The 15008-nt window shown below is 35.5% G+C and overlaps 2 protein-coding genes across 2 annotated transcripts; one reads left to right on the top strand and one right to left on the bottom strand.

Moving 5' to 3' along the window:
- The first annotated feature begins 644 nt into the window (after nucleotides 1–644).
- LOC128553160 (uncharacterized) lies at nucleotides 645–3547 on the top strand. The gene is made up of 2 exons (XM_053534282.1): nucleotides 645–1403; nucleotides 3543–3547. The coding sequence occupies exons 1-2, from the start codon at nucleotides 647–649 to the stop codon at nucleotides 3545–3547; spliced, it is 762 nt and encodes a 253-aa protein (XP_053390257.1). The 5' UTR covers nucleotides 645–646.
- A 62-nt stretch (nucleotides 3548–3609) lies between these two features.
- LOC128553159 (intermembrane lipid transfer protein VPS13D-like) lies at nucleotides 3610–13286 on the bottom strand (the record flags this gene model as incomplete). The annotated part of the gene is made up of 4 exons (XM_053534280.1): nucleotides 3610–3699; nucleotides 12066–12166; nucleotides 12591–12754; nucleotides 13033–13286. Coding segments are annotated over 4 exons (609 nt in total), but the record flags the coding sequence as incomplete, so codon positions are not given.
- Nucleotides 13287–15008: the final 1722 nt, after the last annotated feature.

The raw sequence follows: 15008 nt of genomic DNA, 5'->3' as shown, positions 1-15008 counted from the left end.
TTGGGACAAGAAGATTTTTAAAGTTTTTCCTAGTTCAGTATGGAGTTCAAATCTTTGAACAACTTTTAAAGGAGACTATCCAAGGAACATCCCTGTGAAGTTTTATCAAAATTGGCCTGGCGGTATAGGAGAAATGTTTAAAGGAAAATGTGGCCAGACGATGGACGCCGGACGGTGAGCGATCACAATAGCTCACCTTTGTGCTCAGGTGGTTCATATTACTGCAATCAGGTAAACAAACCATGAAAGTTTATATTTCTACTCTTAACTAGCTGACAAACACAGTATGTTCCTTCATCCTGTTTCCAAACTGAAATCTGTTCCAGCTGTCAATATCTAAACACACTGTGGGTTTGGCTAAACAATGTTTTCTGGAATTTAAAGACAGGCACTTTATACTTTCTCTCCCAAACCTAGACATGCATTCAGACTGTATATGCTCATAGAAAAAGTGCATAGTTGCAACAAATACTTTATTTAATATCTATTTATATCTATTAACCAGAGAATAGGCAGAGACACAATGGATGTTTTAAAAATTCTTTTAAAGACGTGTATTAGTCTTGATGGGAAGTTGTTATGGACAGTGCCTGCCAGCCGTGGATAACAACAGTACATCAGACACTTGTATAGGGCATAATATTTAATGAAAATGGGAAGAAAATTAGACAGCCCTCTACTTAAACTTCTTGGAAAAACATTTGTAAAAATGGAAGAAAAATTATCCATGGTTGATGACGAAACAAAACATGATACTCCAGCTGTTGACGGAAAAAATGAAAAGGAAAAAGAAACTGACCAGTTTGCCGAAAAATTAGACAACGTAATTAAGGAAATATGTCTCTTACATCCGTGTGGCAAATGGAGTGATTGGGAAGACTGTGACGCAAAAAAGAATGGAACATTTGGTTCTCAAACTCGAACAAGAAAATGTGGATATAATTCCACTCTTTGTATAAGCAACAGTGAGACCAGCTGGATAGAGAAAGATATCAGACTATGTGAATACTCTCCTTGGTGTCCATCCGACTACAAACTGACAGAGGACGACTACTGTGTCAAACTGTATGCTGACCAGAAGAAAACTTGGCAGAATGCACAGAAGACATGTTCAGAAGATGGTGGACATTTGATTAGTATACATTCTGACAGTAAATCAAGGATTGTAGAAGCAATTCTTGAAAGTATGAATGTTGACGATATCTGGATTGATGGAATAAAGAAGTCGAGTGATGGAGATTGGGAATTCTTGAACAAGTTTGCTTATAGAAATTGGTATAAAGATCAGCCAGATGGTACTATTATTCCACAGTGTATTAATCTCTACAAATTTGGAAAGTGGATATGGCTTGATGATCCATGTTCAGAAAAGTACTATTACATGAGCGAAATTTTAGCCAGCAGTTTCACACAAGAAGATTTTTTAATTTTCCACTATATACATATATTTAAAACTGACCACGTCCCCTGGCGGCAATGTTTTTTAACGAATCGGTATAATTTGAACAATCTTGATAGAGGGTGACATAAGGACCATTTAAATTAAATTATTTCAAAATCGGACCATTGGTTAAGGTGGAAATGTTGTTTGAATTTTTTTCCATTTTTAGCTCTGGCAGCTTCTATGTGCAACCAAGCGGAACCGTTTGAATAACTCAGGTAGAGGACCATCCAAGGAACATCTACGCCAAGTTTCATCAAAATCCATTTGGTGGTTTTGGAGGAGAGGTCGTTTAACACAATTGTTGATGACGGACGACTTGACGGACACATGAAAAGACGGACGCACGCACGATGGACACAGCATGATCACAATAGCTCACCATGAGCACGTTGTGCTCAGGTGAGCTAAAGAAACAGTACTGCAACAACACAAAAAGTAATAAATGACCCCCCCACTCAAATCACTGCTCTCCATAAAACACGAAAAACCAACGTGTCTTGTTTAAACATCTTACAGCATGTACATATTCATACCATATTTTCTGAACAATGGAATGAATTGAGTAAAAAGTGGACTTATTTCAGAATAATTATCTCTTTTGACAATAAAAATAACATCTTTACAAATATAAACATCTTTTATTTACAAGCAATATCAAGCTCATTTTACTTCATGGATTTCAGTAGCAATATTAATGCAATTAAATAACTGCATTATAAAAGGCCATTCAATTGCCATTAAAAGTATTTTCAAACAATATTTTCTCAATAAATGTCAAATTTTGTCTGTAAACACAATGAACCATAAGTATTAAACATTTATTACAAAGTTTTTATACAAATATTGTCCATTACAATAAAAAAAGAATAACCTTGAAATTCACAACAGTTCTGCTTCTGCTACTAAACCTTTGTTTAAAGAATCTTGTTTGTTTTAATAGGATTTACTGCCGTTTCTACCATTATTTCATTTATGTAACAGTTGATCTAACTAGTACTGACATGATCTCTGCAAGTAACTGACAACTTCTTAACTTCTCCATATGACTTAGAGGTGGAGGACCCACTGTCACCTGCCCAAGCAACATAAAGAACTCATAACTCTTCTTTACATAAAGTACTGCAGCAGGATCTCTGTAGGATGTACGATATACCAGTAATATCTGAGACATTACTTAAATGAGGTTATATGAGCTAAGATTTAATATTTGATGTGCATGAGATTTTTGAAAGTATTTCTTACTACAACAGCTAAACTTCTACAATGTGAAAATGTCAATCAAGTTATATAATGGTTAAACTTGATGCATTTGTTACATTCAAGTATCATAAACATTTTCTACTACAGTTTTCCATAAAATCTTATATAGTATGAAATGCCATGCCCTGTAAATACACCCTACAGCAAGTTAAATGTCCAACAAAAAAGTTTTTACCCCACAGTGATTTTGGACATGGAAAAGTTGATGAACAATTTAAATAATAACTAATGACTTTATAACATATGCATTGTTTGTGCTATATATACAATATCTTATATGACATGACAAGGTATATATACATGTTATAATGAACACCATAGTTAAATTCAATCACAGAAGAAACAGCATTCTGCTAATAAACCACTTCATGGTTTAATTCATAATGTTCTTTGGAATTCACTATAATTATATAAAATCACAGCCTTCTGAATACTTTCTGTCAATTTATTGCTACATTCAATGTGACTTCACTGTTGCAGCTTTTCTGACACTATAAGATTTCCCTTTTAATCTTCACTCACTGGCAATATATACACCTGTGCATTAGAACAGAGACCACCTGTGAACACAGAGTGGCTACCTGTGAACAGATAACACATGTGAAGAGAGACTACCTGTAAACAAAGAACACATGTGAATAGAAACTACCTGTGAATACATGTGAACAGAGACTACATGTGAACAGAGAACACATGTGAACTTAGACTGTGAACAATGCTCATCTGGCCCTATAGATCACTAGTTTCAATTCCAAACTAAGTATTTTCATTTTAAAATGTGTTTGTTTATAAAGATCATATGCACATTAAAACATTTGTTTTGTTTGCTTTCCCAAAGCATAGTCTTTATATACAGGTAGACTGTAATTTTTTATGAAGTTGTGTATGAACTGCCATATCCTCAGCTAAAATTGCTCATCCTCATCCTGGATAACAGACAGACTCAACTTCTTCTCATCAAATAAATTCTTGGCATAGTTTATCTGCTGGGCAACCTGTCAATGAAATAATCTTGTTTTAAATGAATGAAACAGTTAATATGAGTACCAGGTCATGTTTAAAACAGTATATACATATAGACATACTAGAACAAAGCTGACAGTCCCTGGCAAATTCTATAAATCTGATGTATATCTATGTTGTACAAGTTTAACTGCTTCTGAAACGTTAAAACTTATACAAGTAAGTTTTTTCAAAATTATTGTGATGGAAAGTCAAAAGCAAAAAGCAAAAATCTCGTAATCAAACTTTAATTCTAACATGACCCAATATCTTTTCCTTTACACAAAAACTTGAAATGCAAAAACATCACTGCTTGTACACCATAATTATTACATCACAGTGTCAAAAGTCATAGTGGTGTGATTAAAAGGAAAAGCACAAACAGCAAGCAAAAAACTGGTGGAAGTGGTCAAGGAGGTGGATAATAATTCTTGATATTGTGTTAGAACAATAATATATCTCAACCAGTGACTTTCTCTTGACTACAATCACTGTTTGTCATTAAGAGATGCTGATCTGGACTGTGACCTAAATGTGATGTTATTCCTTCACACCTGAACTCCAAACAATAATTTTATTCAGCAATCAGCAATAAATCATCGTTTGGGACACATCATCTCTTAAATAGAGCTCATTGAGCTCCTCCTATCATCTAGTACCGTGGTTATTGTTAACATAATGGCCCTATATAGCTCACCTGTTACCACTGCACTTAAGGACAAGAAGGTCAAAAAATCATAATCAAGATCAATCAAAAGAATTATGAGAGAATATAGTTGAAATTTTCTTAAAGTTACTTCAAATAAAATTATTTTCAAATCAGGCCAGTAGTTTCATGCCCGAAGTATTACATCAGAGGAGGATAGGAGCAAAATTTTGACTGATGAAGCCCAAAGGACAGGAACAACAAAGGGAAGAAATTAAAAAAAGTCCTCAGAAAAAATATCTGAAGTCCAACATGTCCAAAGGACAGGAACAACAAAGGGAAGAAATTTCACCAAAAAGAAAAAAAAATTTACAAGGTAAAGATATGTCAAAATACACCTAAAAATTGGAGGTACCATCCATGTTGTACCACAGAAAAGTGGTCTCGGATTTTCCCTGCGGCCAATAATAAACAAGAGGACCATGATGGTCCTGAATCGCTCACCTGTCCCCACATGCCCAGTTTTGAACTATGACGTCTTTTTTTTCTATTATTTGAAACAGTGACCTGGTTTTTGAGCTCAAGTGACCCAGTTTTGAACTTGACCTAGATATCATCAAGGTGAACATTCTCACCAATTTTCATGAAGATCTCATGAAAAATATGGCCTCTAGAGAGGTCACAAGGCTTTTCTATTATTTGACCTAATGACCTAGTTTTTGACCGCAAGTGACCCAGTTTCGAACTTGACCTAGATATCATCAAGGTGAACATTCAGATCAATTTTCATGAAGATCCATTGAAAAATATGGCCTCTAGAGAGGTCAAAAGGTTTTACTATTTTTAGATCTACTGACCTAGTTTTTGACCGCAGTTGACCCAGTTTTGAACTTGGCCTAGATATCATCAAGATGAACATTCAGACCAACTTTCATACAGATCCCATGAAAAATATGGCCTCTAGAGAGGTCACAATATTTTTTTTTATTATTTGACCTACTGACCTAGTTTTAGATGGCATGTGACCCAGTTTCGAACTTCATCTAGATATCATCAAGTTGAACATTCTGACCAATTTTCATGAAGGTCCATTCAAAAGTATGGCCTCTAGAGAGGTCAAAAGGTTTTTCTATTTTTAGACCTACTGACCTAGTTTTTGACCGCAGTTGACCCAGTTTCAAACCTGACCTAGATATCATCAAGATGGACATTCAGACCAACTTTCATACAGTTCCCATGAAAAATATGGCCTCTAGAGAGGTCACAAGGTTTTTTTATTATTTGACCTACTGACCTAGTTTTTAAAGGCACGTGACCCAGTTTCGAATTTGACCTAGATATCATCCAGGTGAACATTCTGACTAACTTTCATGAAGATCCATTGAAAAGTATGGCCTCTAGAGAGGTCACTAGGTTTTTCTATTTTTAGACCTACTGACCTAGTTTTTGACCACACGTAACCCAGTTTTGAACTTGACCTAGATATCATCAAGATGAACATTCAGACCAACTTTCATACAGATCCCATGAAAAATATGGCCTCTAGAGAGGTCACAAGGTTTTTTTATTATTTGACCTACTGACCTAGTTTTTGAGGGCACGTGACCCAGTTTCAAACTTGTCCTAGATATCATCAGAGTAAACATTCTGACCAATTTTTATGAAGATCCATTGAAAAGTATGGCCTCTAGAGAGGTCACAAGGTTTTTCTATTTTTAGACCTACTGACCTAGTTTTTGACTGCAGGTGACCCAGTTTTGATCTTGACCTAGATATCATCAAGGTGAACATTCTGACCAACTTTCATAAAGATCCTATGAAAAATGTGACCTCTAGAGTGGTCACAAGCAAAAGTTTACGCACGGACTGACGGACGGACGCACGGACGGACGACGGACGCTGTGGGATCACAAAAGCTCACATTGTCACTTTGTGACCTCCGAGCTAAAAAGTTACTAAATAAGCTATTTATTGTAACATAAAAGGGAAGAAATTTAAAAAAAATATTGTAAGTGAACAAAAGAAGGATCTGCCAAATAAAAACAAAAGCACTGCAATGCAATGCAAATGCAGAGCAATATACACACAAAACAAAGTCATATGACCTTTGATCCCTAAGTGTGACCTTGACCTTGAAGTGAGCCATCCGAAACATGCGCTCTGCATGTCGTTTCAATGAAGTTAACATTTGTGTCAGGTTTCTGCTAAATTTTTTAAAAATTTTTTCAAACGTTTTAGCTATGATGTTTTTTAAGGGCTACTGTAAAGAAAAATGGAAAGCTAACAGAACAAAAAGGCCGAATGTCAATATGGGCCGCCCCCCACAGCAAATTTTCTTTACCTTTGCGTTTTTGAAATAAAAATTTTAATTTTTTTTTTTAGTATCATTTAAGCTTTTTTTTTTAATTCCCCAAAAAAAACCCTTACCATAAGATCCTTTAAAATACCCAAATGGAAAAATTTTACAAATGGTCCAAAAGGGTTTGTTTTTCCCTCCCTTTCATTATAAAAAGTTAAAAAAATAGTTATTTATGTAACATAAGGGAATTAATTTTTAAAAAAAAAAAAAAAAAAAAAAAAAAATTTGAAGTCCACCAAAAATCTTTACCAGTGGTTTGGTTAAATACCTCAAAAATGGTTGGCGGGGTTTTTTATAAGAAATGGTTCGTTTTTTTTAAAACCTATTTAAGAAAAAATTTTAAAAAAGCAAAAAGAAACAAACAAAAGTATTCAAAAAAGAAAAAAACGGGATGAACCTTGTTCAGTTTTTTTAAAATTTTTGAAGTTAAAAAACCCCCATGCATAAAAAGAAATGCTTGGGACAAAGTCATCGTTTCGCCCCCTTTGGCCTTAATTTTACCGCCTGTTGGTTTTGCGCCGCCCCCCCCTTTGTTTTGGTAACATTTTTGTGCAATTTTTACAATCCCTCATGCAAAATAAAAAGCCCCGGAAAGGTTTTCATTTTTGGGACCTTGACCTCTGGGGGGTAATTTAATTTTTAACCTGGGGGCCCCTTTCTTTGCGCGGGGAATTCCCCTTGGTGGGATATTTGGAAAATTTAAAATCCCCCGCATGAGAAGATATGGGAAAAATTTTTTAAAAATTGTTAAAAAAACCCCAAAAAATAGCTTTTTTTTTTTTTTCTTCCCCTGAAAATTCCCCCAGGGGTTTATCTGTTGAATTTTAAAAAAAACCCCAGACTTTTGGAGTTTGGGGCAATTTTTTTAAAAAATAAATAAAGGGGGAAAAAATAAAAAAATGGGCAATGTAGATTTTTTTTCTTAACTGCCTTCCCCTCCAATTTTCTATCATTTTTGAAGTTTGGAAAATCCCCCCAGTCTTTGGATTATCCTGGGGCAAATCGTTGGGAGGCCCGGGCACGGGAAAAGGGGGCATTTTTAATATTAAATAAAAGTGCTTTTGGCGAAAAGGTAAAATGTAATTTTGCCCTTTAGGGGCCCATAACTCGGGAACCCCATAAGGGGATCTGCCAGTTCAAAAAGGAAAACCAAAGATTTTTTGGGTGTACAAATTGTGTGAAAATTTTGGGTAAAAAAAAAATCATAAACAAGAGCCTTTTAGTGGCTAATCCCCCGCCAGGCATTTAAAATTTGAAGGCTAAAGTTCCGGGCTTTTGTGTCTGAAAGTATTAAATTTTGGGGGGAAACTTTGAAAAACCGTTTAGCTGTGGTCCGCATCAGGGGTTTAAAAATGTGGAAAAAGAAAAAAGTCGGGGTGGGTTTTTTCTGCAAATTTTTTTAATTTTCTGAACATTTAAGCTATGATGTTTTTCTATATGGCTACTGTAAAAAGATGGAAGGGCTAACGGGAAAAAGGTCCCAGAATTCACAATATACGCCCGTCACGAAAATTTCTTTACTCTTGCAGCTGATTTGCAAAGGGAAATTTTAATTTGGGGTTGTTTGTTCTTGTGCTTTTTTTTTTTCTAATCCACAAAAAAAACTCCTTACCGGGTAGAGTACCTTAAATACCCCTTTAATTTGGAAAAGTAACTTTTATGTTGTACCACAGAAAAGGGGTCTTTTTTTTTCCCTAGGGTCAATTTATAAAAATGTTACAATATAAGTTATTTATAGAAACAAAAAGGGGAAGAAAATCAAAAAAAAAAAAAAAAAAAAAAAAAAAAATTGTAAGTCCACAAAAATCTTTACCGGGAGGATTGGTCAAAAACCAAAAAATTGGATGTAGCTGCTGTTTTACGAAATTGGTCTGATTTTTTTCCCTACAAGAATGAAAAAGTTACATAAAAGCTTTTTAAAAGTAACAAAAGGGGAAGAAATTCAAAAGAAGGAACGGCTGACATTTGGTCTCATGAGGGTGTATAATTGTGCCAAGTTTCAAAATCCCCCCATCATGAAGAAGAAATGCTTCGGGGGGGGGGGGGGGGGGGGGGGGGGGGGGGGGGGGGGGGGGGGGGGGGGGGGGGGGCAAGCATTTTTTATTCCTTTCCTCAAGTGTGCTGGATTAATGGGATCTTGAAAACCCCGTTTCGTGGTTGGGGTTTTTTTTTTTTTAAAATGTGAAGAAAAAAATCTGGAAATTTTTTATTTTTTTTTTTCCCCCCCCACCCCTTTTGAATTGAGTTTTTCTAGAAAGGGGCTTAAAGGGATAAAAATTTGGGGGTAAATTTTTCCAAATTTTATCCAAAATTTTTTTTTTTCCATGATTTAAAAGGGGAATTTTTTTTTGGAAAAATTTTTAAGGTTTTTTAAAGGGGTACTAAAAACCAAGGTTGAATCCTAAATTTTCCAATTGAAAAAAATTTTTGGTAAAGAAAAAGGGGGCTTTTTTTTTTTTTTGACTATTTTATTTTTGACCAGGAAGTTTAACTTAAAAAAAAAAAAAAAAAAAATTGACCCATTTTATAAAATCCCATAAAAAAATTGGGTTCTGGGGTCACAAGTTTTTTTTTTTCCTAGACCCAGTTTTAAAAAACGTAAAGTTTTAATACCAGATTAATCAAGGTGACATTTTCAAATTTTTTATGGAATTCCCTAAAATTCCTCTAGAGGTCCAATTTTTTCATTTTTAAGACCCTTTTCCTAGTTTTTTACCTTTACCCCGTTTCAATTGGCCTATTTCTTGGGGGGGAAAAAAATTTTCCCTTTTCAAAATCATGAAAAAATGGTCCCAAAAGGGTCCCCTTTTTTTTTTCAAAATTTTGACCCAGGGGCTTTTTTTAAAGGGTTTACCCATTTCAACTTACCTAAAAATCACAAAATGAATTTGAAATTTTTAAAAAACCATAAAAATGGCCTCTAGAGGGAAAAGGTTTTTTTTTTTTCCCCCCAAAAATTTTTTCTATTTTTAAAAAAACTAAACTGGGTCTTTAAATTTTTTTGGGGGAAAAAGGCCAGACCTTGACCCCTTTTTTGGGTTTTTTTTTTTTTGGGGCTTGACCTTTTTTTAAAGATATCATCAAGATAACATTTAGACCAAATTTTTTTCCCAAAAAAACCAAAAAAAAAATTTTTTTTTAAATTTTTAAAAAAAATATTTTTTTTTTGGGGGGCCCCTTTCAAAGAAGAAAAATCACCAAAAAAGGTTTTTTTTCTAAATTCCTTTTTCTAAAGCTACTGACCCTTTTTTTAGCCTTTTACCCCCTTTTTTTCGAAAAATTGACCCTTTTAAAGAAAAAAAATTCCATCCCAAGAAATTTTAAAACCATTTTTCATACCCAACTTCCTTAAACTAAAAACCCAAAAAAAAAAAATGGCCTCTAGGGGGGCAAGGTTTTCTATTTTAGACCTACTACCCGTTTTTGGGCCTGCCCCTTTTTGAACTTGACCTGAATTTATCAAGGGAACATTCGACAATTTTTATAAAAATTCATGAAAAAATGGCCCCAAGAAGGTAAAGGTTTTTTTTTTTGACTCTGACCTATTTTTGAGCACGTGAAACCCCTTTCGAACTTGACCTAATTCATCAAGAGAACATTCAACCAAACTTTTTATACAGATTTCCCTGAAAAAAAAGGCCCTTTTTAGAGGTCACAAGGTTTTTTTTTTTATTGACCTTGACCTAGTTTTTTGGGGAGGACCCCTTTCGAAAATTTACCTAGAATCATCAGGGAACTTTGACCCAAATTTTTAGAAAATTTTTGAAATATAGGGGCCCCAGAGGGTACAAGGTTTTTTTTTATTTTTAGACTCGACCTAGGGTTTTGAGGGGACGTGACCCAGTTTCGAACTTGACCCAGATATCACAAGGTTTAACCCAAAAATTCTGACCTTTTCATAGATCTTGTGAAAATAGGCCTCTAGAGAGGGCACAATTTTTTTTTTTGCCCTATGCCGTTTTTTCGGCAACCTGACCCGTTTCGAACTTGACCTAGATATCATTTTTTTAAAAAGGTGAACTTTGACCAAACCTTTTCATAAAGAAAAACCCCTAAAAAAAGTGACCCCTAGAGTGGTCACAAGCAAAATTTTTGGGCTGACGCATGCGCACGGCGGACTTGGAACCGCGCGATCACAAAAACCACCTTGTCACTTTGGCGGTGAGCTAAAAATAGGCAAGGGGAGTTTTTTGTTCTTTCACCTGAAATTCCTCCAATGTGTTTTCAGTGTTGAGTTTTAAGAAAATCCCCAGACTTTTTTAGTTTGCTCCCGGGCAAATTTTTTTTAAAAAAATAGATAAAGGGGGAAAAACTAAAAAAAGGGAATGTGATTTTTTGTTTTTTTTACACTGCACTTCCTCCCCCATGTGTTATCAATTATGAATTTGAAAAAAAATCCCTCCTATTTTGGGTTATCCTCCGGGCAAAGATCGTTGCGGCGGGCGCACGCACGGACGGAGAGCATTTTAAAATCCCTTCCCTTTGGGGGGGATAAAAAAAGTGCTATTTTCGCAAAGGGCAAAAAAGCGATTTTGACCCTTTCGGGGGGCCCTAACTCTGGAAACCCCAAGGGGTTTGGGCCGTTCAAGAAAGGAACCAGTTTTTATGGTAACAAGTTGTGGGCAAGTTTGGGTTAAAAAAAAAATCTAATGGGAAAAAACTATCGTGCGACAAAAATTGTTCACACACAAAAATAGCAAATTTGGGCCCCTTTTTGGGGGAATACTTAGAACCCCTTTTGGGTCGGCCAGTTTTTGAAAAGGCAGAGATATCATGCCAATACAATTTTGTAAAGTTTGATCAAAAAATTTCTTGCAAAATGTGGGCTTTTCCCCGTTACAAGAAATGGGACACGGACGGGTGAGTAAAATGTTTCATAACTATGTAATATATCCCCCGTTCCTCCTATGGCCAAAAGGGGTGTTTGATTCTCATCAACTGCTCCTTACATCCTATGTTAAGCCTTGCTTTTTTATTATGATTTACAGGCCAGTGGCTTTTTCCCAAAGTTTAATGGTTTACCCAGTTTCCAACAAATAGGAATTTGTCTGAAATAATCGCTGGAGTTGGAGGCACTAAACCAATTTTTTTCTCCTGTAAAAACTAGAAATTTGATGTGACCCAAATGGGCCCCTGTGGCTTCAAAAGAGGAAAAAATAAAAAACTAAACAATATGAAATTACTAAATTTCTTATTCAAATGGCTTTTTTGTAAATTCTTTAAAAAATTTTATTCCTTTATAGGGGCTTTTTCAAAAAAAGGTAAAAAAGCCCAAAAGTCATACGGAGGAAAAAGAAATTACTGATTATCGTAACTCGTCCACACTTAAAACCACCATACCGTAAATTTATTACCTTCTGTGCAGGGCTTTTGTGCTGCTGATTTTGTTTCTTGTTTTTAGCATGGCGATGCTCTTTTGTCCCCCTTTCTGAAAAACTCCACATAAAAATGCCCTCTGAAAAAAATATAGTATATTTGTTTGTTTCAGTAGGACCACTGCATTAGTACAAACATCTGGTGTCAATGAGTGAAAGATACTTTGATCTAACATGTAATACAACCAAATTTCTTTTTATTTGTTTCCTTTTCTATGGTTTAACTACTTCACACAAACACAATATTATGATGTTTCATACAAAAAAGTCGAAGTTGGAAACAAAATCGCCTAAAACTTCACTTTATCAATGGCTATTCCACCAACAAAATGCACAGTCAATGCGAACAGATGTCACTAGGTATGGTGCTGATTGTACTTATTATAAAAGTTATTTTCTTTGTTAAATCATCAAGCAAAACATACTTAGAACTTTTATCTACAAACATATACATTATCTTTTTCAAAATTCAAGTGAAATCTAAAACAAACATAACTTTTGTACCTTTTTCAAAGTTTCTGCACTGTGTGTAGTCACCATGTTTGATATTAAGGATGATGTTTTCTTTATGATGATCAAGAATTCTTAAGAAGAAAACTTGATGACTGGTGATCATTACATGCAGGGTATCAGTTGCTCCACCTCGTACCAACTCTGTTGCAATAAACCTGCAAACATAAATTAAGAAATTAACAGATGTATTGAACAGTCTAGTCTAAAAAGCCAAATAGTTTTAAAATTTTGTATCAAATGGAATATACTGACCAACAACTGATTCTAATGAAAACGTTTCTGTATGAAAATAACAGGTCTATTCATGTCAAAGACGACTGTAAGAAAAACCAGGTTTTTGAATCTGAAATCAAAATGTTTCTACAAAATAAACTGGTATAATAAGCGATGATTTGGAAATAAAAAAACTGCTTCACATAAAACAATAACTTACACTTCCTCATAGCAGTGATCATTCAGCCTATACAAGAGTGCCTGAGATTCTGCCTGCGACAGGGAATATGGTGGCAGCAAACCGCCAGGACCATGACAGCACCGAGGGTTACGTACACGACTGGGCTGCATGTGTGAGGAACGACGACTGGCATCACGTACGGCATTAGACATTCCCGAGGCAAAGTCTAGAACTCCAGCAACCGGCTTTGTCACAATACCTGTAACACCCTGATACAGACCCTTTCCAAAACCCTGCAACAGTGACCCATAATATTTTACCCTTACAATTAGCAGTAAAATAAAAACTAGTTTGGTAAAAAAAATAAGTATTATAATTATGGAAAATGTTAACAAGAGGGCCATGATGGCCCTGTATCGCTCACCTGAGTACAATTGCTCAAAATGATATGATCAAGTTTTGACATAGAGCACATAGGCATATACATTTTAACAAGATTTGAACAAATTTTGTAGAGGTCCACTAGGCAATGCTACATGTCAAATATCTAAGATCTAGGCCTTCTGGTTTATTTTTAGAAAATTTTGAAGATTTTTCTATCTACAATCAAGTAACCCATGGGGCGGGGTCATGATTTGAATAAATTTTGTAGAAGTCTAATAGGCAATGCTACATGTCAAATATCTAAGATCTAGGCCTTCTAGTTTATTTTTAGAAAATTTTGAAGATTTTTCTATCTACAATCAAGTAATCCCATGGGGCGGGGTCAATTTGACCCCGTGGGTCATGATTTGAATAAATTTTGTAGAAGTCTAATAGGCAATGCTACATGTCAAATATCTAAGATCTAGGCCTTCTGGTTTATTTTTAGAATTTTTTTGAAGATTTTCCTATGTAAAATCAAGTGACCCCTGGGGCGGGGCCAATCTTGACCCCGGGGGTCATGATTTGAATAAGTTTTGTAGAGGTCCACTACGCAATGCTACATGTCAAATATCTAAGCTCTAGGCCTTCTGGTTTGTTTTTAGAAAAATTTTGAAGATTTTCCTATGTAAAATCAAGTGACCCCTGGGGCGGGGTCAATTTTGACCCCGGGGGTCATGATTTGAAGAAATTTTGTAGAGATCCACTAGGCAATGCTACATGTCAAATATCTAAGCTCTAGGCCTTCTGGTTTATTTTTAGAATTTTTTTGAAGATTTTCCTATGTAAAATCAAGTGACCCCTAGGGAGGGGTCAATTTTGACCCCGGGGGTCATGATTTGAACAAATGTTGTAGAGTCATGTGAAATATCTAAGCTCTAGGCTTTCTGGTTTATTTTTAGAAAAGTTTTGAACATTTTCCTATTTTAATCAAGTGACCCCTGGGGCGGGGTCAATTTTGACCCCGAGGTCATGATTTGAACAACTTTAGTAGATGTCCACTAGGCAATGCTACATGTCAAATATCTAAGCTCTAGGGCTTCTGGTTTTTGAGAAGAAGATTTTTTAAGATTTTCCTATGTAACATCAAGTGACCCCTGGGGCGGGGTCAATTTTGACCCCGGGGGTCATTATTTGAACAAATTTTGTAGATGTCCACTAGGCAATGCTACATGTGAAATATCTAAGCTCTAGGCCTTCTGGTTTATTTTTAGAAAATTTTTGAAGATTTTCCTATGTAAAATCAAGTGACCCCTGGGGCGGGGTCAATTTTGACCCCGGGGGTCATGATTTGAACAAACTTGGTAGAGGTCCACTAGGCAATGCTTCACACCAAATATCTAAGCTCTAGGGCTTCTGGTTTTTGAGGAGAAGATTTTTAAAGTTTTTCCTATTGGTTGCCATGGCAACCAGAGTTCTGCATGGAATTCAATTCTTTGAACAATTTTGAAAGGAGGCCCCCAAGGATCATTCCTGTGAAGTTTGGTGAAATTCTGCCCAGTGGTTTTCAAGAAGAAGATTTTTTTACAAATTGTTGACGCACGACGGACATCAAGCGGTCACAATAGCTCACCTTGTCACTTCGTGACAGG

Source organism: Mercenaria mercenaria, unplaced genomic scaffold, assembly GCF_021730395.1.
Source record: "Mercenaria mercenaria strain notata unplaced genomic scaffold, MADL_Memer_1 contig_3540, whole genome shotgun sequence".
Taxonomy (NCBI): Eukaryota; Metazoa; Mollusca; class Bivalvia; order Venerida; family Veneridae; genus Mercenaria; species Mercenaria mercenaria.
This window is presented reverse-complemented; position numbering and strand designations above follow the sequence as displayed.

Bases quoted from the DNA above. Each gene is read 5' to 3' on its own strand.
- LOC128553160 (XM_053534282.1), top strand. From the start codon at position 647: ATGAAAATGGGAAGAAAATTAGACAGCCCTCTACTTAAACTTCTTGGA.